Raw genomic sequence first — 21,171 nt, 5'->3', positions numbered from 1 at the left:
CAAGCATCCCCATGCATGGCAGTGCCAGCAGAAGCATTGCGCGTTGAGCATCGATCTCTGGCAGCATCGATCTCTGGGAGCATCGATCTCTGGCAGCAGTCCATCGCCCAAGCAGATCCAAACCAGCAAACCAGCGACCGCCAGCAGAGAGCACGTGGCCGCCTGGCTTTCCAGCAGCAACGCCTTCCTGCCTGCCTGCCTGCCTGCTTGACTCTGCTTGCCTGCTCCTGATTGCACTTGTCTCCAATCTCGATATTGCCGGCGACCACACCCGCCCGTGATCTTGGCCTGCACGTAGATCCGGCGCCGTCTCCGCATCGACCTTTCTCCCTGCCTCTGCCATCCCATCGAACCAAACGTGCTGGATAGGGAGCTCGCCATGAAGAGCTTGTCGCTTCTCGGGCTATGTGAGTTGATATGGCGACGCCCCTGCCCGCATCTGTCTATGCGGACATCCATCTGTGTCAATGCTATCGTCATATACGCCTGGCCACGGCCAAGCCACAGTCGGTATTGCCCTGAGTTGGGTACTTCTAGCTGACGCTGATCGACCCACATCCAGATGTCCTCGGACTGTTACTTGCGCTCGTCGCTCTGTGCTGTGCGAGCGATCAGGTAATGCTGATAAGTCACCCATGCAATCCTTAGCCATGGATGGGCGGGTCTGATGCCCGAAAACCCCGGTGACTGACTCATTGTCCCCCGCTGATATATCGGCATTCACAGGATGCCATTCCCCCCAGCGATGCTGTCGGTCCCGTCCACGATCAAGGTATGTGCACCTTCACAGGAATGCCGAACGGGTGTTCGACCACTCCTGCATTGCCTTTCAGCACTCACTAAGCATCGAACGTTGCTTCAAGTAGATGTCGCCACTCGCCTGTATCTTGCGGCCTTGGAGACACTTCGGCCTCTGGAGCCTCCTCCGCCATCCGCTTCCTCAGGAACACACAAGGACTCAAAAGCCGCCAACGGCCTGCTTACGAGCATCTATACGAAGCCCGGCTACCACAGCGATCGCTTGGGGCTGCTCCTACCTGAAGGATTGACCGATCCGCAGTCCATCGACGACCTCGTTCGCGCTTCGGGGCTTCAAGAGCCCCTGGCCAGCAAACAGAGGGCCCTCCTCCAGCTTCAGTGGTCTGCTCGGTCTGGCAGCGCCGACGCATGTCTCACCGTCGCCGACACTTATCTGGTAGGGAGTCGCCGGGGCTCGAGGTGACAGGCTCGCTGCGCTTTAATAAGCCTTCGCGGCTGGTTAAGCCTCTCAACCTGAGGAATACTCTGACCCAATGGCCTCCTCCCCCATCGGTCGTAGTATGGAAAATACGGCATCAAGGCGAACTCCACGATCGCATATCGGTACTACTCGCTTTTGGGCCATCACTATGGCAACGCAACTGGCCAGAGGATGCTGGGACTGATGCACGCCACGGGCATGGGCCAACCTTCATGGGCAAAGGAAAAGGAACGCTATGCCAAGGTAGGCTGCTCGCGATACGATCCTGCGGCAACATGGGAATTACCTCGATGCTGGAAGGTGCCCGCTGCCACTCCTGACCCCGGCGGCTTATCCACATAGGCGCAACTGTATATGAGCTTTGCGGCCATTGGAGGCGATAAACTCGCAGACCAAGTGCTGGGCTACTGGCATCTCATCGGCGCTGGAACTCCAAAGAACTGCTCCGAGGCAGCCTGGTACTATGAACGTGTTGCTGGTCGAGGTACGTTGTGCCAGCGAGTGCAGATAGGCTCGAGATATGAGGGTGCAGAGCGGGCGACGCTTTGCTGCACAGCGACTCCTCGGGCGGGCACTTTGGCTGGCGATTTTGCTAACATGACCGAACCCGTGTCTCGGCCACAGCCCTCGAGACCTTTTTGGACGGCCCGCCACTCGGTCGAACGCTGCCGCCGTATAAGGACTTTATCCCAGAGGGCGAGGGGGGCATTTACGGCGTTGGGTCCATGGACACTTTCGCAAAGAACTCTCACAGTTCGAGCGAAAAGGTCGATGTCATTCTTCAATACTACAAGTACGAGGCAGACAACGACAACATTGAGGCAATGGTTCGTTGACCACCGATGAAAAGGCAGCTGCAGTGTTGATCGTATCGCTTGCCTGTGGTAGCAGCGTACTGATTCTAATGCCTATGCTCGATCACAAGTTTCATCTGGGTCAGATCTACTATGACGGTCATGTGGTTACTCGAAGCTACCACACCGCAATGCTTTACTTCAGCAAGGTCATCAAGCATTACAAGGCCGTGATTGACACGTACAAGCGGAACGGCGTATCCACCAAGGACCAGGAAAAAGCGAACCTGTCCAAATTCGCAGCGGCATCCGCCGGATATATCGGGTTGATGCACTGGCGCGGAGAGGGTGTCCCGCAAAGCGACAAAAACGCCCGCGCGTGGTTCGAGAAGGGGGCCACGCTCAAGTCCTCGCTGTGTCTCTATGCCCTCGGCCTAATGAAGCGCGATGGCCTCGCAGGATTTGAAAAGGTAGTGGGGCCGAGTCAACTGCGCCTGATATGCGACGCGGCTGATCACGTATCTGTCAGTGACGAGGCAATCAGCTCGTCAGCAGGTGGTATTTTGCGCTGAGTGAAATGGCGCATTGTCAACTGACCGTCAATGACCCCGTTGTCGATGGTCCCACACTACATCTATGCCCAACCATCTTTGCAGGATCTCGAAGAGGCCAAGAAGCTGCTGACCGAAGCCGCAAAGGAAAACAGTGGCGCACAGTACGAAGTCGGAGCGCTTGCCATGGGTATGATACGATGTCATCGCATATGCAAACGCTGAATGCACTCCGTGTGCACACTCCACCTTCTGGCGTCAGCGCACTTGCCCATCTGTTAATATGCGACTTGCCCACGTCTGCCCGCAGCCGAAGACAACCATGTCAGTGCTTTTACATACCTAAGCCTGTCCGCTAAGAAGGAGAATCTCCGGGCATTTTTCCAGCTTGGTCGGATGTACAACCGAGGGCTTGGCGTCCCCGCCGCAGACTGCCAGCTCGGAGTCGGGGTAGGCATTGCAATGTGTCCGAGGCCGTTGCGAGCACGCACATGGTGGTTGCTCTGGCATGACTAACGAACCCGTGGTTGTGCGGCCCCTGCAGTACCACAAGCTGCTCTCCGAGCGGGCCGACTGGGAAACCCCGATTGTCTACGAGGCATACCAGCGCTACGAAGTGGGCGATATTGAAGGTGCTCTATCGCGGTACCTGATTGCCGCCGAACTGGGATATGAGGCTGCCCAGGTGAATGCTGCGTGGATAATTGACCGAGGTGAGTGTCCGCTCTGCAACGTCGTCATGGCCAGCGCCAGCGCAATTGCCGGTTTGGCCGCACGCGATCAAAGCAATGCTGATCGACGGGACTGTCACTGACGCTGTTAAATCAATCGAAATGGCAGGGATCTATGAGTTTGAAGACTCGGGCCTCTTCCCCGCCGATGCGGATCCCTGGAAAGTGGGTCTGGTGCTGTGGAGTCGAGCCGCCAACCATCCGGCTCAGTATAATAGCCCAGCTCGTGTCAAAGCTGGTGATTACTACTACCTGGGCCTCGGCACCGACACCGACGTCAGGCCACAGCCTCAGCGGAAGAGTACACATGAAGAGCCCCCTGCCGACGAGACTTCCACCAAGAAGCAAATTGAGCCAGCCTCCGAGGACAGCGCGGCAGATGACGACTCCAACAAGCCTCGTGCCCGCGACGCCGCTTCCAAGATCGACCTATTGGATCGCTTCGAGGGGCAGTTCCTGGATCTTCTCGCGTCGTGGTATCGCTACCTGGTGACCAAGCCGATGTGGATGAACAAGCGCGGACGGCCCGACTACCAACGAGCGGCGCTGTACTATCAAGTGGCCGCCGACATCGAGGCCAGTTCTGTCGCGATGTTCAATCTGGGCCGGATGTACGAGTGCGGCATCGGCGTTGAGAAGGTACGCAGATGCTGTTGCGGCGCCCTGCTTCGCATTGGCCGACACTTTTCGAGTTATGCAAGACTCGGTTGTATGACTGCAAACGCTGTGCGCGGATCGAGACATGTGCGATGGAGTTGCTCGAGCTGCAGAGACTCATGCTTCTGTTTGCACAGGACTATCATCTTGCCAAGCGATACTACGACCGTGCAATGGATACCAACCCGCATGCGTACCTCCCTGCCACTCTGGCGCTGATGAAGCTCCGGCTCAAGATGCTGTGGGCGGCCTTCTTCGACCCCACCATGGTTGAGCGTCCTCGCGAGCCCGAGGCCCCGCCGGTGCAAGAGGTGGCTCCCAAAGTCGAGATCTTTGACTTTGACCTGGGCGACGGAGCCGTCGACGACAATGAGCAGGGCCACGCCGGATTTTCCTTTGTCGTTGACGCCGAGTCGCTGATCTTGATGGCGTTGTCGGCGGTGGCGGCATTCCTGTTCTACTACCGAGCGGTTCTCGGTCTGCGTGCTATCGACCAGGCACGCAGACCTCCACAGGGCCAATAGAGGCGAGGGCCAGAGTCCTCCGATGCCACGATCCTGGCTAGTGCGGAGGTGACTGTGGGCTGTGGGAACGCTCGATGAGCCCAATGATCTGACTTTGTGGTGATGCGCCAAGTACACAACACGACCATCTGATGATGTGATTTCTGGATGTGACGGTTGCAGATGCGATGGTTTCAGATGTGGCCGTTCCGGATCTGACCTTTGCGGATGCGACGGATGCTGAAGTGATGGTTGCAGTGATGGCCGCAGTGACGACCAGCACCCACCCCGTCCGCGCGCAGCAAATGAATCACGTGTATGCTTTTTTCTGTTTCGCGAAACGGCCGTCTTGGGCGATCGGCGATTCACGAAATCGAGCGTTTCGCTGCAAGCCTGCGCCGAAAGCATCAACCCACGTCTCCGCCAGCCGCTATGCCGCGGAGCAAGAAGCAACGAGCGTCTGCGGCCACCGTCGCAAGCCCAATTTCAGCTCGACCTGCCAAAGCTAAGGCATCGACCGTCGACGATCGAGCCGCAAGCATTCTGAGGCAATGCCCACTTTCCGACACCTTTTGCGAGGGCCTGGCCGAGCATCCAGAAAAGTTCCTGATGAAGGACGAGCGGTTCTCGGGCGCCATCATGGCGGCCTCCAAATGGCTCTTTGATTTTGGTACGAGCGCTGCGGCACGGGGGACAGGATGATCCGGTGCATCTGCTGCTGCTTTCTTGGTACATTTGGAGCATGTCGCATCGCTGTGATGCCAGGCGACACCAAAAGGAGATGCCCTCGGAAGCCAAGCGCACTTGGCGCGCTGGAGATTCCAAACGCAACAAGCCAAGTACCGAATATCCGGTGCATCAGCTTGTTTGGTAGAAGTCTGCCACATCGCTATGTGTGCTCTGGCTGACATCTTCCACTCGTCCGGCCTCCCTTCCCCCCACTCGTTTGCGGCGATCAGCCAAACTGTCGGAACCAACCAAGATGAGCCCACTCGACGAGCTCATGATCGATGGATTTGATTCCGAGCAAGTGTGGGAGCAGATCCAGCTCCAGAATGTCCCCATGACTGCGTATCTAAGCGAAAAGGTTCAGACCATCATTGAAAATGGCGATGTTGCAATCGACGACGAAGACGACGAGCTGAGCGACAGTGAGCTCCCGCACATGGAGGAGGACGATGATCTCGAAGACGCTGAAGCCATGGACAGCGACGATGAGTTGGACGGGCTCGAAGATGAAGACGAAGATGAAGACGAGGGCTTTGGCGATGATGGCGATGATGGCGACGAACTGGACGGCGACGAACTGGACGGCGACATCGACCTCGATGAAGAAGGTGACAACGAAGACGCTGATGATGATGAAGATCTTGGTGAAGACTTGGACCTTCCTGTAAAGCACAAGGGCAGAGCTGCCAATGTCCGTCCAAAGAAGCAGTACGAGCAGACCGAGGTGGACGACGAGTTTTTCTCGCTCAGAGAGATGGAGGATTTTGCTGAACGCGCCGAGGCTCGTGACATTCGAAAAGCCGAGCGCTCGGACGAAGAAGACGACGAAGACGACGAGTTTGATATGGGAAAAGGTACATATCGGTCAACAGGATGATGCTTTCCTCAGGCCTTCAGCTTTTGATTGTCCAATGCGTATGGTGCTTCAAACCACTCCCTTGTTCGATGGTTTGAATGCGTGCACTCTGACGATCGTACAATCCCAAACACCATGACCTTGCAACTCGGATTAACAGCCCTCTCGGCTCTTGTCCACCAGATTTCCTAACGCAAGACCCGGACGCGATGGAAGATAGCGAGGACGACAATGACGATCTTGATGATCTCGATGCCTCCAATAGTACGTATGGCGATGCCGTCAACACGGCTGAGCGGCGGGTGGTCACTGATCGACAGGCTCTTTCGAGCACACATTCTGAGCCATGTATTATGTCCGTACCTCTGTCCAGATATCACATACGAAGAGTTCTTTGGTCCACGCGAGACCAAGAAGAAGGTCCATTTTGGGGCGAATGAGGCCACTCGCAAGTCGGCAAAGGGCGATGGCGACAGCCACTCGGCCGCGACCGGGTTCCTGCCCTTCCCCGGTGCCAACCCCAGACAACCCGGGGACGCAGAGGACGCCAAGGCCGCAGAGAACACCGAAGACGCGGAGGACGGCGACGACAACAAGATCACTGCCGACAAAGTCAAGGATCTGTTTGACGCAGCCTTTGATGAAGCTGAGGATCAGGGGCTTTCGACATTTGAGAAGCAGCAGCTGAAGCTGCAGGAGCAGATCAAGGAAGTCGAAGCCGAGGCTCTGGCCGAAAAATCCTGGACGATGCGCGGCGAGGCTGGGTCCAAGACACGCCCCATGAACTCGCTGCTGGAAGAAGAGCTCGATGTCGAATTGGCGGCCAAGCCCGTTCCGGCCATCACGGAAGAGAAGACCAAGAGCCTGGAGGACCTGATTAAGCAACGCATCAAGGACAACCTGTTTGATGACGTCGAGAAGAAGATACCAACCAAGCCCCGCGAGTTTGATCCCAACCGTCGAATCGAGCTCAATGACCAAAAGAGCAGCAGGTCGCTTGCCGAAGAGTACGAGGACGATTACATGCGACAAAAGCAAGCAGCGGCCTCAGGCGGCGCCACGGTAACGGCCAAGGACGAAGCACTGCAGAAGCAGCACGAGGAGATTGATGAGCTGTTCTCGAGCCTCTGCCACAACCTCGACATCCTGTCCAACTGGCACTTCACACCGAAGCGAGCGACGGTCGACCTCGAGGTCCTGCCGTCTGTGTCGGTGCCAGCGATCCAGATGGAAGAGGTTACGCCTGCTGCCGTCTCGGACGCGGCCCTCCTGACAGCCAAGGAGGTCTATGCGGGCCAGGTGGGAAAGAGCGAGGAAGAGAAAACAAGCGAAGACCGGAAGCGCGAGCGCAACAAGCGCAAGGCGATCATGCGCAAGGAAAAGGCCGAGAAAGAGCGCAACCGCAAGATCATGGAGAAGAGCCATCCCGAGAAGATCGACACTGGCAAGCGGGCCAAGGAGAAGGCTGTCGAGTCGCTCATGGGCCAGAAGAATGTGACGATCATTGGCGACGCCTCGAAGCTGAAAAAGGGCAAGAAGAACGTGCAAGCTCGTCTGGTCGAGAAGGGCGGGGCCGTGACCGAGTCCAAGAAGACAGAGCGGGCAGAGAACCTGCGGCTCTGAAGTGCGGTATTGGGGTCGCCTTGCTTATGCCGTTACAGCGGGACACATTGTCACTTTCGGACAACAACACGCCGTGGCTGGATCATATCAGTAGGGTTCACGGGGCAGGCGATGGCGATGAGCGGGAGCGTGTAGTTTGAGGGCCGATCGCATCTGATCATATCTGGTCGCATCTGGTCGCATCTGGTCGTATGGGAGCACATCTGGTCGCATCAGATCGCTCAGAACGCGACCACAACGGCGTCTTTGGCGTCCCTGCCTCGCCACCGCCGCGTCCTGGTGGCAGTGCCGGCCGCTCAGCGCCACCAACAACGCCAGCCCCAGCACAAACAACACCCACCCCCGCCTGTCCGAGGGCTCTTGCTTCTATCGATCCTTTCCAGCGATTCCCTCCGCAAGCAGCGAATGCCAGGTTTCCAACGATCTCCCGCCGCTCGCAGCAGTCCGAGCAGCATCGACCTGATCGCCCCCGCACCCGAGGCTTCCGCCACTCGTCACCCCCATCCGCGAACGATGAAGAAAAACAGGCCCGTCGTCTGGATTGTCTCGGTTGTGGCCGTCGTCTGTGTGCTTGCTGGGGCCGGTATCGGCCTCTGGTATGGCGTCTGGGGCGGCCCAAAGGGTGCCAGCAGCAGTAGCCCGTCCTCGCCAAGCCCGACCAGCACTGTCGTCGAGTTTGCCGACCAGCCCACCGGCTACGAGCTCTACAACCCGAAGCGGGCCAAGCTGCGGTTCAACAAAAACGGAAGCTTCAAGATAGCAACCTACGGCGACCTGTAAGTGCGGCTGCCGGGTCGCGCTGTGTGCAGGACAAACTGCCCCCCGAGGCTATGCGAGGCCGTCTCGTTGCTGCATCTATCGTCCGCCGGCCATGCCACCAACCCAATCCCCTGTCCGCCTGTTTGCACATCCTCCGGGATTGGATACTGGATATTGGATAACTGCGGCCGCTCAGCCACTACGGCGAGACGCCGTCGACAGCCTGGGGCCCGCTGCAAGACGCCTCTTCGACCGGCGTCCTCGAGGCGGTTCTGCTCGCAGAGAACCCCGATTTTTCGATCTACATGGGCGACCAAATCACCGGCGAGTTCATGTTGTAAGTTGGATGGCTGTTGGAGAACCGCAACATGTGGCTGCCTGTTGTTCGCACACGGCCCGCGACATCTTTGGCTTCGCCATACCAGAGCACTGACAGGCTTCTCGTCCTCAGCTCGAACGCATCGCTCTACTACCAGATCTTGACAAAGCCTCTTCGAGACAGCAACTTCCGCTGGGCTGCAGTCTATGGAAACCATGGTATGGAGAGAGCGTACTGGGTATTTTGCATAATCCGCTAGACATGACGCAAGTCATAACGAACCCAACCTCCCTCACTGGCCGTCGGCTCTGCACCCCGTTGACGCTCGCACTGATCAAACCCGTCATATATTCTGGCATGTGCACGGCGATCCATCGTCGGCAAATTTCCCTCTTATTTCTGTATCGCAGATACCGGGCCGAACTTTGCGTCCATCGACCTCCTCAACACCGAGCAGATGTACTCGCTTTCCCACACTCAACGCGGCTTCTCCAACATCACGGGCATCACAAACTACTGGCTACCCGTCTATGGCTCCACTCCCAACGCCACCATGTTCAATGGAGTCGAGGTTCCGACGATGATTCTTTGGTTCTTTGACTCCAACGGCAATGCCAGCATGGCGCCTACGGATCCACTCAATTACAACAAGGTGTAAGTGCAGTCGGGCCGAATGCCAAGCTTGCGAAGGCTGCTGCGTTTATCTTTCTTTCGTACTGTCGGCCGGGTTGACTGCAGTATTTACTACCGGAGCGGCGACGGTGAAATCAGCGTCTGCTATGGCGAGTATAGCGCTTATACGACTCTATTCATTCCTCGGACTCGATGACATTCAGGCGCGCTGACCAAACTCAGTGGTTCATCAATGAGCATGCGAATGTTGTTGCGAGATACGGCCGCAACATCACTGGTCTGGCCTTCTTCCACATTCCGCCACCCGAGTACCAGGATCTCGATTCCGCCTTCCCCAGCGGATGTGCCGGTATGCATAACGAGATTCCCATGGCCGTTCAAGCCCTGCCAGAAGAAGGCTTCTTCGCAGCGCTGGTGTCATCCGGAACCATCCGAGCAACCTATGCTGCCCATGCGCACGGAAGCGGATGGTGCTGTCCCTACAGCGTCGCGAACATGGAGCTGTGCCAGGTCCGGCACACGGGCTTTGGTGGATACGATGAGGTGACCTGGGCCAAGGGTTCTCGCATTATCCAGATCTCGGAGAGCACCCCCACCCAACGGACCACCTGGGTCCGAACTCTGACCGGCACCGAGCAGTGATGTCGGAAACCAGCGCACCGACATCGCCAGCGCCCGAGTCTACACTCCCCCCACTATCAGTTCATCACCACTCCAGCCGCACTCACCTTTCACCACATAGATCCCTCCCAACAATTCATCGCTGCGGCTTACCCAACCAATCGCATGTCCCCAACCCCTGCTCGGATGTGTATGGCATTTCTGGGGAGCTCTCATACAGTTGCCTCTTCGTGGTTCATTTCTTTTTTACTCGCAGCCGTTCTCCTGCTCGCTTCTCAACCCATGTCAGTGTGTCCCGGGGCGATGGTGATGAGATTGGCGCGCTCGCACAATAACATACAACTCAGAAACGCAAAGGCAACGAAGAACAAGATGCCGCGAGTGGGTGAGCGAGCGGAATAAGCCATCGAGATCATTCCAGGAGAGAGAAGTGACGGAGTGTCGGCACGGCCTCACAGGTGGTCGTGGCGGCAAACCTATTCCTTGACCTCCGCCGGCGCATCATCAGATCGAACAGTCTCATAGACCTGGCCGACGACTCGCAGGGCCTCCGCGCGCCGTCGGCGAATCTCCTTCGACACGGTCTCGTCGCCCAGAACCCGATCGCAGACTTCGCGCAAGACCGCTTCGACCTCGAGCTTGCTGCCTCTCCAGAGGGCCTGCATTCCCTTGTCGGCGGCTTCTCGCTCCAGCTTGAGCTTCAGCTGGGCCTCCTCCTCGGTCAAGACGTGTGCGTCGGTCTCGGCAGCGCCCTTCTCTTTGCGCTTCTCGTCCGTCTTCTTTTCGATCTCCTGGAGCTTCTGGAAGCTCTTTTGGAGGTCCATCGCCGTCTGGAATGTCCCGACCGTCTCGCTGACGACGTGGGCCTTTTCCTTGAAGTTGGCATGGATGCGGGTGCCAAAGCCAAAGACCTTGGCAAATACATCGCCGTGCTCGACGTCCATCTTGGCCAAATGCTGTTGGGCCTTTAGGCAGTAGGTAAATCCAATGGCGTGAAGAAGCTCGACGCCGTACGATTCGGTCTTGAGCCCATCGGCTTCAATCTTGACAAGGTCCCTGAAGGACTCGAGGGCCTCGCGGGCGATCTGCTCGAAGGAGGTGCCGATCGGCTGGTTGTCTTTCGAGTCGATAACCGGGAAGGCCTCGGTGTAGAGCGACAGCTTGTTGACCAGGTTGTTTGAGAGAGCTTTGACTCGCTGGCTCCGGATCTCGTTCCGCTCCTCCATCGACATGGTCGGGACCGAGGCGTCCGCCGAGCCATCGGGACCCATGTTGGCCATGGCATCCTTGAAATCACGGGCAATCGAGATTTCGCCGATGATGTCCGCAAACTTCTCGCCGCCGAACTGTTGCTTGAAGAACTCAGATGGATCCATAAAGGCCGACTCGGAGCCACCCATGGACTTGCCGTATTGGTTGTAGATGGTGCGCTTTTGTGGATCGTATAGAACTGCGAGCGAAACAAATGGAGAGGGTTTCGTCAAAACAGAGCAACGGGCTCCGGATCAAAGAGGAGACATGGTTGGCCAGAGGCGGACAGCTCCAGGCCGCCAGCAAACCCAGAGGCGAATTGATGGCTACAGTAGCCGGACGCTGTCTTGGAGGACTCCAGCAGCCAGTCCTATGCAGCAACTACTGCTAGGCAATACACGAGGGTTCCGGACGCCTCCTACCTTGGTATGCCTCCGAGATCCGCTTGAACTTCTCCTCGGCCTCGGGGTCCTCGGTGTTTTTGTCAGGGTGGAACTTCATGGCCATCATGTAGTAGCCCTTTTTGATTTCGTTCGGCGTGGCCTGGGTGGACACTCCCAGCAGCTCGTAGTATTCGGCTTCGAGAGGGTTCTCATCTGGATTCCGCCAGGGGTGTTGGACCGAGAACGAATCAGTCAGGACGGCGTTCGTGAGCGATCACCAGAACGAATTATGGGCACGACCGGGGCTCTGAACGCCGCAAGCATCCAAGTGTCTGAGGAGCCGGTGCACATGCCGATATTTCAAAAGGAGGGACACTGCTCTTCATGCAATCGAGGGAGCCGGGGTGTGCGATGGAGTGGCAGTATGGATCGTCGCGACAGACAGTCACAGCCAGTCCGCGAGCACCAACCTGTGCCTGTCTTGCCGCCGAACTTTGCCGGCATGGACTTTCTGTTCTGGTCTGTGGTGGAATTGCGCTTGTCCTCAGCCAGAGGTGTATACAGAACCTTGACGGTGGAGGCCTGGACGGTGGTCTTGGCCTGGCAGCTGTGGCAGACAACGGCGAACGAAGTCGAAGACGAGGACGGGGCTGGGACCGAAAACTCGAGCAGGGTCTTGCATTGGAAACAACAGACCGTCGCCATGGGGCGATGGGGCCTGGAGTTAATCTCCAGCGGTGGCATGGATGGGAGTTTCGCAGACGGCGGGGGCAGATGGCGGATGGAAGGCCAGAATGCATGCCCAGCCCAGCCGCCGCCCTTGATGCAGCTGAAAAAAATGGACAGCGCCAGAGCGAGAGCGAGAGCGACGGACGAGAACATCCGCCGAGGAGCAACTCGCCAGCACCACCATCTCTTGGCCCCGCATTTTTGCACGAGCAAGCCAGTGCCAGTGCCAGTGCCAGAGGAGGCCGCAGAGAGTAACCAAGGACTGGAACGGAGCATCGACCGGCAATCCGCGGCAGTTGTCGGTGTCATGTCTCATCCGGCTCTGGATCAGACTCTGCGGGGTTGGCCATGAGCCTCCCACAATCACAGACCCGCGGCGACATGGCACACCCGGCCACAGCACGATTTGGATACTGCAGGACTACCAGGCGGCGCTCGCTCAAGGTGTAACGTCGTTGGAGCTCTCCAGCATCAGCCACTCCGTTTCTGTCTGCATGAACACGCTGCGTTGTATTGGTTGTGGGAACAATGAAAAGGAGCGTGTCTGGCTCCTCTGGGAAATAGAGTGAGGGGGGGAGAAACGAAGGAAGGAGCGGCAACGAGCAACCCGATGGCATTGGTCCAAAAGATGGCGAGACAAGGTGGGAGAAGGGGAGAGGTGAGATTGTCCGCTCACATGAGATGGCTATCGGATCGACGCATATCCAGCTCCATCACCAGCGACGGCCGACACGCTCCGTGATCAACGGGAGGGGTTAAATGAGAGGAGGGAAGTCGCCATGAGATTCATTCGTCTAGTAGACACGGGCGACGGGAGCGACGGTCTTGCACTCGCTTTCGTCGAGGGTGTCCATGATGACAGGGCGGTATTCCAGGTCAACCTTGCCGGTCTCGACATTGTGGCGGGAGATGGTGTGCTTCATCCAGTTGGTGTCGTCACGGGTCTGCACGAGCGACGGATTGCGAGAAAGCATGTGAGCAACATGAGGATGGCACCACAATAACGACCAAAGCAAGCCGCGAGCAGAAGATGTAAACGGCGCCACTTACGCTGTAGTCCATGCGAGCGTGGGCACCACGGGATTCCTTGCGGACGGCAGCGGAGTGCATGGTCTGCACGGCGTTGGTCATCAGGTTCTGGAGCTCAAGGGTCTCGACGAGATCGGTGTTCCTGTCATGGATTGAGGTGGCCAATGAGAATCCAATCGGCAGAAGCAGCCGGATCCGCACCGGCATTGCCCGTAACAGCACCTGGGGGTGCATGGCACGCCACTTACCAGATCATGCCACGGTCGGTAGTCTTGACGTCGGGCATCAGGGCAGCAACCTCATCAATCAGCTTGACACCCTCCTGCAAGCTCTCCTCGACACGGAAGACGGCGGCGTTGTTCTGCATGACACGCTGCATCTTGAGGCGGATATCGGCAGTGGGAACAGCGCCGCTGGCGTAGCGGACCTTGTCGAGGTTGGCCACGGTGGCAGCGCCGGCATCGGCAGGAAGAGGGCGGTGAGGGGTGTCGGGCTTCAGAGTCTCCTTGATGTGGTTGGCACAGGCGCGGCCAAAGACAACAATGTCGAGAAGCGAGTTGGCACCGAGACGGTTGGCGCCGTGCACAGAGACACAGGCGGCCTCACCGGCAGCATAGAGCCCGGGCACGACGTGGTCCTGGCCGTTACGGTAGTCGATGACTTCACCGGTGTAGCGGGTGGGGATACCGCCCATGTTGTAGTGGACAGTGGGCAGGACGGGGATGGGCTCCTTGGTGACGTCGACACCGGCAAAGATGGCAGCGGTCTCGGAAATACCGGGCAGACGCTCGTGCAGGACCGAGGGGGCGAGATGGCTGAGCTGCAGGAAGATGTGGTCCTTGTTGGGTCCGACACCACGGCCCTCGCGGATCTCGATGGTCATACTGCGGGAGACGACGTCGCGCGAGGCGAGATCCTTGGCGGTGGGGGCATAGCGCTCCATGAAGGGCTCGCCCTCGGAGTTGAGAAGGTAGCCACCCTCACCACGGGCACCCTCGGTGATGAGACAGCCAGCGCCGTAGATACCAGTGGGATGGAACTGGACAAACTCGAGATCCTGGAGGGGCAAGCCAGCGCGAGCAACCATGGCGTTGCCGTCACCGGTGCAGGTGTGGGCCGAAGTGCACGAGAAGTAGGCACGTCCGTAGCCGCCGGTGGCAAGGACGGTCTTGTGGGCACGGAAACGATGCAGGGTACCGTCCTCCATGTTGAGGGCGACGACACCGCGGCACTCGCCTATGGAGATGGCAGGCAATCGACCGACAGTCAGTTCGCGGTCGCGTATGCAGCATGGTAATAGCCATGCATAGACAGAAGAGAGTCGAGTGAGTTTGGGCTTGAGCACTCACCGTTCTCCATGATCAGATCCAGAGCAAAGTACTCGATAAAGAAGGTGGTATCGTATCGGAGGGACTGGCCATAGAGGGTGTGCAGCAGGGCGTGGCCCGTGCGGTCAGCAACAGCAGCGCAGCGGTAAGCCTGGCCACCTGGAAAACGAGCCAGAAAGGGTCAGCGAGGACTAATGCTCGGCCGCCAAGGCACAGGTGATTCTCACGCGGGGCCTGTTGAGTTTTCCGCTCGACTTCTTAGGCGGGATCCTCCCTGCGGCTGTCCTCAACCAGCCGCACCACTCTCCACTTTTGCTTCCGTATCTGCCACATGATTTGATGAACGTGCTTGCAGAGGGTGGGCACGTTCGAAGACAGCCACTTTCCAGCAAATGCTCTGCGACACAAGAGCTAATGTTGCCAGCTCCGATACGCTCGAGGCTACCATTTCCGCCCGGGCTGTCCAATGTACTTGCCTTTGCCGAACTTGAGGGACTGACCACCGAAAGCACGCTGGTAGATCTTGCCTTCCTCGGTACGCGAGAACGGAACGCCGTAGTGCTCGAGCTCGATGACGGTCTGGGGAGCCTCGCGACACATGTAGTGGATGGCATCCTGGTCACCTATATGAGTGTTCCACGAATGGATGAGTTATGGCCACAGCCGATCTGCACCGCATGGTGCGATCATGTGGGAGAAAGCGAGTGACAGGCGAGGACGAGTATCATGTCGGGACGAACACGCCCAGGACAGCAATACTGATGCAACCAGAAGGGATGCGCATGTGCTAACCTAGCCAGTCGGAACCCTTGACGGTGTCGTACATATGCCATCGCCAGTCGTCCTCGGTCATGTTGCCGAGAGCGGCGTTGATGCCGCCCTGAGCCGCAACGGTGTGGGATCGAGTGGGGAACAGCTTCGAGATACACGCCGTCTTGAATCCATCCTTGGCAAGACCGAAGGCAGCGCGAAGACCAGCACCACCGGCGCCAATGACGATCGCGTCGTAGGTGTGATCGATGAACTGGTAGGAGCCGCCCTGGGCGCCCTGTATGGGGTTGTGAATAGTCGAGGCGTCATGCAGATGAATGAGCAATGGTGGCGACGCGCTCGATCTACAGGGGGCCTGGCTGATAATGCAGCACAAGCAAAGCAAGTCTCGATGTGCGGACCTGGGAGGTGGAGCTGCGGAGAGGCTGGCTAGAGAGGATTCGTCGGGCAGCCAGAGATTGAGAGAACGAGCGGAACTGGACTGGAGCATGGTGGCAACGGGCCAGCAAGCAGACACCGATGCGCGAGGGTTAGACCCAGATCCGTGGTATTTCTGCGATGTGTGCGCACTCTTCTGCGCAAATGATCGAGATGGCACGGGCCAGGATGGACAGAGACCAGCCCTTGTAGTAGCCACACTCGGCCCAGGGTATGCAACGGCGATGTGGATCAGATATCGCCTCTATTGGACATCATTGGCGCTATCACGGCCACGCGCGTGTCAGACTCGTACCTTGAGGGACCTGATGCATGAGCAATGATGCCGCCATAGTGTCAGATGGATGTCCGCTCGTCATTGGCAGATGATGATGCACCAGCCGCATCCGATGCGGCGAGCGATACGGCACAACGCCTGGACCGGACGCATGCACACACAATATCCTTACCACGAAGGGTCTGGCCATGGAGGCGGCAGCAAAGCGGAACATGGCGACTCTGTCAAAAATCTCTATTGCGCGAGAGTGTTGCGATGGCGGATGCAGGACGAACGACCCTTCGACAACAGCCGACAGCGAGAGCAAGGCCGTGGCCGAAAAAGAAAAGGACGAGGCAGCGGCGAGGAGCCAGCCTTGCGCAGTCACGGAGGATGTGGCGCAGCCGCTTAATTTGGTGGATCCTGCGGGTGCATGTGAGAGCGCATGAGGATGTGGATGTGGATGTGGATGTGGATGTGGATGTGGATGTGGATGTGGATGTGGATGTGGATGTGGATGTGGATGTGGATGTGGATGTGCCTCTGTCAGCACATCCCAGATCCACATTCGTTTGTTCGCTCTGTTCATCTCGCCGTTCGTTACGGTGCACTCCACGGGCAAGGACCTGAAGCGCCCTCCGACTTCCCGAAACAATGTGCGCTGGCGATGCAAATATATTGTATCGCATGGCATCGGTCGAAAGTAACTCGCAGAGAATGGAAATGCTGCTGACGGCCCCACACCGTCGGATATTGTGCTATGTACAGTTGTTTGGCATTGGAGCTCGACTTCGTTCTGGGAGGGGGGAAGGCTGCTCAGGCAGCAAGTTCCTGCTCTTCTTGCATGAGAAACCGTCGTCGCATTTCGACGGCACTCTCCCAAAGATCGAGATCCAGTCCGTCGACATTGCGGATGATCTTTGCGTCCACATGAGCGGTGCAGTGAGTCCCCTGGCCGATGAAGAGCTTGGTTAGATCCAGTGCGATCGTGCGAGCTCTTGAACGACAGATCGCTGACGTCTACCAGCACCATCTTGGCCATGCTGGGCTCTGGTCGAACACCCACCATCTCGAGATTGCCAATGACTTGGATCAGCATCCGCTCGCGCAAGGGGGCCGCATCGCCAACGAGATCGGTTCGGACGGTCAGCGTGGCGGTACGGCGCTCCAGAACCAGCAGGTTGCTCATAGGATCGATCTTGGAGATCCTGCACAGCCAGTGGAGAGGGCAGAGGCGAAGGGTTGGCTCAAAGCACTCCAAGGCATTCGCTTCGCTCGATTCGCCACGGATGGGGCTTGACAACACGCAGTATGCCGCGGGTGCGAAGAGAAAGGCACAGCGAGGCTTGCCTTCCAACGACTCGGACGGACTGTCCGGCCAGCTCATCGAGGCGCTGGGCAATCTCGTCGATGTGGACGATCTGCGCCGCCTGTCTTGGTGTGTTCATCGCCGTTGGGTTTGGTCGAGCAGGGAGATGCGAGACAAAGGGGCGCTCTCCTTGCAGCGCCGCGAACGGATGCACCCAGCCCTCTTCCTCCTGCAAAACGGCTCGCCATGGCAAGCTTAAAACTCTGACGAATTTATTGGAGATCAAGTATTGGAGATCAGGTATCGAAACGGGACACCTATTCCGCCAGCAAAACAGCATCGACGCCTGCTTTCTGGTCGAGGCGAAGGCTATTTGGAGGGAAATGACTGGCCGAAACCCTGGCTATCGCAGTGGTTCAGGGAGTCACAGTCACCCCCTGCGGCATCGATAGAACATACATGGTAAGGTCAGTGCTACCTTCTTCAGCCTACGGCGTGCCAGGTTTTCACAGCGATTCAAATCACCACCGCCTGTCGATGGTCTGGGCGCTCCGCTCTATCGTAGACGCAAAGGAATAGAAAATGCCCAGGCTCACACCTGGGCCACTCCTCTACCAACCTTCCAGAAGGCAACATGCCCGGCAATGTTCTTGGCTGCTGGCTTGGGGTCGGCATAGAACCAGACGGCGTCTGGGTTTTCCTTGCCCTTCACGACGAGGGTATAGTAGCTTGCGACTGCACCGAGAACGCACCAGAGACATCCGCTTCCGTCAATGATTCCGGAGACAGACAAGACAGACAAGACGGACAGGATATTGCTACAACTGAAATGCATACACAGACAAGCGCAACGAACCTCCCTTCCAGGAGCAGACGGTCTGGGTCGTCGACGGCTTGATGTATTGCTTGTCGAGCGAGTCGACGGGGAAGTAGATGTTTCCCTCGACAGTCTCGAACTGGTCGGACTGGGCGATGACTGGCCCCCAGAAATAGGGTCATTTAGATACCACTCATGGAGACTCGAGCCACCAAGCTGTGCGGAGCATACCGACGCCGTTCCAGGTTGCAGTTGGCATGGCAGGATGGATGGGGTGATGGAGTCGAAGCGAGGATCGAGCAGAACCCCAGAACAGAAATGCTTTTGCGGAGCGGTGCAATCCGAACAGCCGCCATTTCAAATCATTTCTCCGTTTCGACTTGGGGACCCAGCATCCGCAACATGCCCCACAGACTCAATCGGAGTTTGACGCGTTTCGCCATGATCCACGGATGAATACTTGGGCTGGTGCTGCCGGATATCGCCCCGCAGCTGGAGCGATCCGCAGAGGCGAGAAAGCACTCTGTGGGGGCGATGGCTTGCGTCCAACAATGCCATATGCAATAAACAGATCGCCTCCGAGTGAAGATGTGGGTCGCTCTCCGGTCTCCACAATCGACATGCACTGCTCAAAGTACTTGGCAAATCGCTGCCTCTTGAGACTGGATGCATAGCCCTTGCCCTGTCGCCATGACGCATTGTTAATGGTGATGACCACCTCGGCTCAAAACGGGAACGCTGTAACAAGCATGGGACAACCCGTTTGGTTCGGAATGCATCGCGTGTATCCGAACCATGTTCGTCGGTGCGAGGCGGCTAGCTGTCGATGCATGTGTTACCTCATCGAAAGCAAGTTCGTTTGGAGACTCTGTCCGGCCCGGTTCAATCCCTCGCCCTTCAATCGCAGCTTCGTCACTCCGGGTCAGGCATTCGTCCGCAAGCTCGTCCGGGCGAGTTCCCAAGGACCCAGCTGTTTGACCCGGACGAATACTGGCCAATGGGGGCTGAAGCCTATTCGAGCCCCGCGCTTGCCTCATCGCACCCTGGCAACAGCCCGGCGGGGACGTCCTGTGATCCGCAAGCACATATGCACAGTAGCGGCCCTTGCTTTTGAGTTGGATATGCGACGCCACTGACCTATTTGACTGTCCATTCCAGTGACGTTGCTTCGGCGCAGTGGTCCGGGCCGGCGGCGCCGGCTTCCCTGAGAAATGTCTTTTAAATCGCCAGAGCGTCCCCCCTCCCGAGACGTATGGATCTCACCCAGATGAGCATGTTACTTGGTCCAAGCCGAGGCGTTGTTGGCAAGATGCCATTTCCATCAAATCTACTACTCCAGCATGAATAGAGCGGCACAACCAGGGTCGCCAAGGTAGGTTCATGGTACCGAGACTCGCCATTGCTGCTCGTTCCTCGACATCCCAATACTCGCCGGTCGCCGTGTTCCGACTGTTGACTCTACTCGGAACCAGGTGGAGATCATATGCGGACGAGGATGCGGCGATATGCGGGAATATGTTTGTTGATTGAAGTTGTGGGACCCGATGATTGCCTGAGCAATCATACGATCGCTTTCGCACACGCCGAGGCATAATGATGTCGGATTACCATCGCGCTGCTCCAGACCACGCACGACTGACTCGCAGGGTCCATGAAACTGGGGATCTACCTCGCTCCCGCGTCCTGCATCGGCCGGCATGACGGAGCACCCTGGTCCCCAAAGCGACGCCAAGCGCCATCGATCAATCCGGCGCGAGAGCAGTACCCGTCCCGTTCCCACACCCTTGCTCGCGGAGCTCGCCACTCTGGCGGTCCCCTCACCCCTCATGTGCTTTCGTTCTCGCCACCTGCCTGTTCGCCGCGCTTCCCCGCCACTTTGCACGCCCTTTTTCACCCAATCGCCCGCGTTGGGCTCGGTATCCCATGCCCGCCCGGCTCACTCTTGCCCACTCTTGCCCACTCCGCTGCAGCGCATGTCCTCGCTTCATCGCCTCGGCCATCTCTATCGCTGCTCGCCCCTGTTGTCGTGCATCGCTTGTTCCCAGCAGACGCGTCTCCCCCTCCGGTGCTGGTTGGTCGGAATTGCGGCCACTCCTTATTGCCAACAGGCGCGTTCCCTGGCAGCCACACTCTGGCTGCACCCGCACGCGTTGTCGCTGTCTCCCGTGATGATATCCCGCCAATCGCATCGGCACCCTGCGGCAAACGCGCGGCGGATTTTTCGGATTGGCTCGAATTGGGCCATCCAGGGGCGTCGCCGATTGGCCGGAATTCGGCGCGAGCCACGGCGGCTGCCTCGTTCGCCGGCCCGCCAGACGCAAGCAAGGTCGTCGTCGTCCCAAACCCTTTCATCCCACTTGGGCCGACCTCGTGTCTGCCCTCCAGGCCGCCTGGTCGTCCTGTCCCGGCCGGGTCCTGCAACAAACACGCCCGAATTCCAGCAAATCAACTCGCGCCGCCCGAGGTGCCGGTGGAACGGTCTGGATGGGAAAGGAAGTGTGGGAATGCCGCTCGTATCGGCTTGCCCAGCGCACTCGGCTCACTCGGCAGATTGAGAGCGAAGGCGCGGGCCAGGCCGCAAGTGTATGCTCGCTGGGAAAAAAAAAAGTTTGCTTCTGGCTCCCGCGCTCGGCACACCCGGAAAACGATAAATGGACCACTTCCCCGCCATCCAGTCCCTGCTCCCCCATCTCCATAGTCTGGAAGCCTGGTCTGGTGAATCGTATGCTACCTCAAGCTGCCCCCAACACCCAACCCAGCCATGGCCCCGCTTGCTTCTACTTCCACCGATTTGGAGTCCAATAACACTGGCAGTCCATCTGACTCGCGTCAGATTGCCACCAA

The 21,171-nt window shown here is 58.0% G+C and overlaps 8 protein-coding genes across 8 annotated transcripts; 4 read left to right on the top strand and 4 right to left on the bottom strand.

The window, feature by feature from the left end:
• Positions 1–211: 211 nt before the first annotated feature.
• BJ171DRAFT_489184 (uncharacterized protein) lies at positions 212–4,707 on the top strand. The gene is made up of 13 exons (XM_053109459.1): positions 212–407; positions 563–615; positions 727–772; positions 867–1,195; positions 1,319–1,483; positions 1,583–1,724; positions 1,865–2,067; positions 2,166–2,504; positions 2,691–2,775; positions 2,896–3,035; positions 3,130–3,298; positions 3,426–3,955; positions 4,111–4,707. Exons 1-13 carry the CDS (start codon positions 380–382, stop codon positions 4,495–4,497), a joined length of 2,616 nt encoding a protein of 871 aa, XP_052970603.1. The 5' UTR covers positions 212–379; the 3' UTR covers positions 4,498–4,707.
• A 154-nt stretch (positions 4,708–4,861) lies between these two features.
• BJ171DRAFT_489182 (U3 small nucleolar ribonucleoprotein complex, subunit Mpp10) lies at positions 4,862–7,862 on the top strand. The gene is made up of 4 exons (XM_053109458.1): positions 4,862–5,146; positions 5,436–6,059; positions 6,245–6,325; positions 6,435–7,862. The coding sequence occupies exons 1-4, from the start codon at positions 4,909–4,911 to the stop codon at positions 7,682–7,684; spliced, it is 2,193 nt and encodes a 730-aa protein (XP_052970602.1). The 5' UTR covers positions 4,862–4,908; the 3' UTR covers positions 7,685–7,862.
• Positions 7,863–8,197: 335 nt separating this feature from the next.
• BJ171DRAFT_577620 (Metallo-dependent phosphatase-like protein) lies at positions 8,198–10,037 on the top strand (the record flags this gene model as incomplete). Its single annotated transcript, XM_053113826.1, has 5 exons — positions 8,198–8,460; positions 8,640–8,780; positions 8,895–8,980; positions 9,173–9,416; positions 9,599–10,037. 5 exons carry the CDS (start codon positions 8,198–8,200, stop codon positions 10,035–10,037), a joined length of 1,173 nt encoding a protein of 390 aa, XP_052970601.1.
• A 384-nt stretch (positions 10,038–10,421) lies between these two features.
• Positions 10,422–12,509, bottom strand: BJ171DRAFT_209143 (X-domain of DnaJ-containing-domain-containing protein). Its single transcript, XM_053106345.1, has 3 exons — positions 12,121–12,509; positions 11,690–11,863; positions 10,422–11,466 (listed from the first exon to the last, which is right to left on the bottom strand). The coding sequence occupies exons 1-3, from the start codon at positions 12,392–12,394 to the stop codon at positions 10,493–10,495; spliced, it is 1,422 nt and encodes a 473-aa protein (XP_052970600.1). The 5' UTR covers positions 12,395–12,509; the 3' UTR covers positions 10,422–10,492.
• Positions 12,510–12,862: 353 nt separating this feature from the next.
• On the bottom strand, positions 12,863–16,511 carry BJ171DRAFT_489179 (FAD binding domain-containing protein). The gene is made up of 9 exons (XM_053109457.1): positions 16,395–16,511; positions 16,368–16,371; positions 15,909–15,994; positions 15,529–15,784; positions 15,213–15,359; positions 14,758–14,895; positions 13,657–14,644; positions 13,430–13,550; positions 12,863–13,323 (listed from the first exon to the last, which is right to left on the bottom strand). The coding sequence occupies exons 1-9, from the start codon at positions 16,434–16,436 to the stop codon at positions 13,174–13,176; spliced, it is 1,932 nt and encodes a 643-aa protein (XP_052970599.1). The 5' UTR covers positions 16,437–16,511; the 3' UTR covers positions 12,863–13,173.
• A 347-nt stretch (positions 16,512–16,858) lies between these two features.
• BJ171DRAFT_489177 (telomere-capping, CST complex subunit-domain-containing protein) lies at positions 16,859–17,723 on the bottom strand. Its single transcript, XM_053109456.1, has 3 exons — positions 17,552–17,723; positions 17,268–17,409; positions 16,859–17,152 (listed from the first exon to the last, which is right to left on the bottom strand). The coding sequence occupies exons 1-3, from the start codon at positions 17,647–17,649 to the stop codon at positions 17,018–17,020; spliced, it is 375 nt and encodes a 124-aa protein (XP_052970598.1). The 5' UTR covers positions 17,650–17,723; the 3' UTR covers positions 16,859–17,017.
• Positions 17,724–17,759: 36 nt separating this feature from the next.
• Positions 17,760–19,011, bottom strand: BJ171DRAFT_489173 (uncharacterized protein). Its single transcript, XM_053109455.1, has 4 exons — positions 18,559–19,011; positions 18,367–18,486; positions 18,130–18,245; positions 17,760–17,947 (listed from the first exon to the last, which is right to left on the bottom strand). The coding sequence occupies exons 1-4, from the start codon at positions 18,584–18,586 to the stop codon at positions 17,927–17,929; spliced, it is 285 nt and encodes a 94-aa protein (XP_052970597.1). The 5' UTR covers positions 18,587–19,011; the 3' UTR covers positions 17,760–17,926.
• Positions 19,012–19,744: 733 nt separating this feature from the next.
• Positions 19,745–20,985, top strand: BJ171DRAFT_209044 (uncharacterized protein). Its single transcript, XM_053106344.1, has one exon. The coding sequence runs from the start codon at positions 20,025–20,027 to the stop codon at positions 20,880–20,882; it is 858 nt and encodes a 285-aa protein (XP_052970596.1). The 5' UTR covers positions 19,745–20,024; the 3' UTR covers positions 20,883–20,985.
• The last annotated feature ends 186 nt before the right edge of the window (positions 20,986–21,171 follow it).

Source organism: Polychytrium aggregatum (genome assembly GCF_025602895.1).
Source record: "Polychytrium aggregatum strain JEL109 chromosome Unknown BJ171scaffold_4, whole genome shotgun sequence".
Taxonomy (NCBI): domain Eukaryota; kingdom Fungi; phylum Chytridiomycota; class Chytridiomycetes; order Polychytriales; genus Polychytrium; species Polychytrium aggregatum.
This window is presented reverse-complemented; position numbering and strand designations above follow the sequence as displayed.

Bases quoted from the DNA above. Each gene is read 5' to 3' on its own strand.
- BJ171DRAFT_489184 (XM_053109459.1), top strand. From the start codon at position 380: ATGAAGAGCTTGTCGCTTCTCGGGCTAT. The intron at 773-866 runs GTATGTGCACCT...TGCTTCAAGTAG, and splicing joins CGGTCCCGTCCACGATCAAG to ATGTCGCCACTCGCCTGTAT. The intron at 1,484-1,582 runs GTAGGCTGCTCG...TTATCCACATAG, and splicing joins AAAAGGAACGCTATGCCAAG to GCGCAACTGTATATGAGCTT.
- BJ171DRAFT_489182 (XM_053109458.1), top strand. From the start codon at position 4,909: ATGCCGCGGAGCAAGAAGCAACGAGCGTCTGCGGCCACCGTCGCAAGC. The intron at 6,060-6,244 runs GTACATATCGGT...CTTGTCCACCAG, and splicing joins CGAGTTTGATATGGGAAAAG to ATTTCCTAACGCAAGACCCG. The intron at 6,326-6,434 runs GTACGTATGGCG...ACCTCTGTCCAG, and splicing joins TGATCTCGATGCCTCCAATA to ATATCACATACGAAGAGTTC.
- BJ171DRAFT_209143 (XM_053106345.1), bottom strand. From the start codon at position 12,394: ATGCCACCGCTGGAGATTAACTCCAGGCCCCATCGCCCCATGGCGACG. The intron at 11,864-12,120 runs GTTGGTGCTCGC...GGCGGAATCCAG, and splicing joins CGGCGGCAAGACAGGCACAG to ATGAGAACCCTCTCGAAGCC. The intron at 11,467-11,689 runs GTAGGAGGCGTC...TTTCGCTCGCAG, and splicing joins GATCTCGGAGGCATACCAAG to TTCTATACGATCCACAAAAG.
- BJ171DRAFT_489179 (XM_053109457.1), bottom strand. From the start codon at position 16,436: ATGTTCCGCTTTGCTGCCGCCTCCATGGCCAGACCCTTCGTG. The intron at 15,785-15,908 runs GTCCGCACATCG...AACCCCATACAG, and splicing joins TCCGCAGCTCCACCTCCCAG to GGCGCCCAGGGCGGCTCCTA. The intron at 13,551-13,656 runs GTAAGTGGCGTG...AATCCATGACAG, and splicing joins ACCGACCGTGGCATGATCTG to GAACACCGATCTCGTCGAGA.
- BJ171DRAFT_489177 (XM_053109456.1), bottom strand. From the start codon at position 17,649: ATGAACACACCAAGACAGGCGGCGCAGATCGTCCACATCGACGAGATT. The intron at 17,410-17,551 runs GCAAGCCTCGCT...CTGGCTGTGCAG, and splicing joins TCCGTCCGAGTCGTTGGAAG to GATCTCCAAGATCGATCCTA. The intron at 17,153-17,267 runs GTGGGTGTTCGA...TTCATCGGCCAG, and splicing joins TCATTGGCAATCTCGAGATG to GGGACTCACTGCACCGCTCA.
- BJ171DRAFT_489173 (XM_053109455.1), bottom strand. From the start codon at position 18,586: ATGCCAACTGCAACCTGGAACGGCGTCG. The intron at 18,487-18,558 runs GTATGCTCCGCA...TCTGGGGGCCAG, and splicing joins TGCAACCTGGAACGGCGTCG to TCATCGCCCAGTCCGACCAG. The intron at 18,246-18,366 runs GTTCGTTGCGCT...TTCTCGGTGCAG, and splicing joins CGTCTGCTCCTGGAAGGGAG to TCGCAAGCTACTATACCCTC.
- BJ171DRAFT_209044 (XM_053106344.1), top strand. From the start codon at position 20,025: ATGACGGAGCACCCTGGTCCCCAAAGCGACGCCAAGCGCCATCGATCA.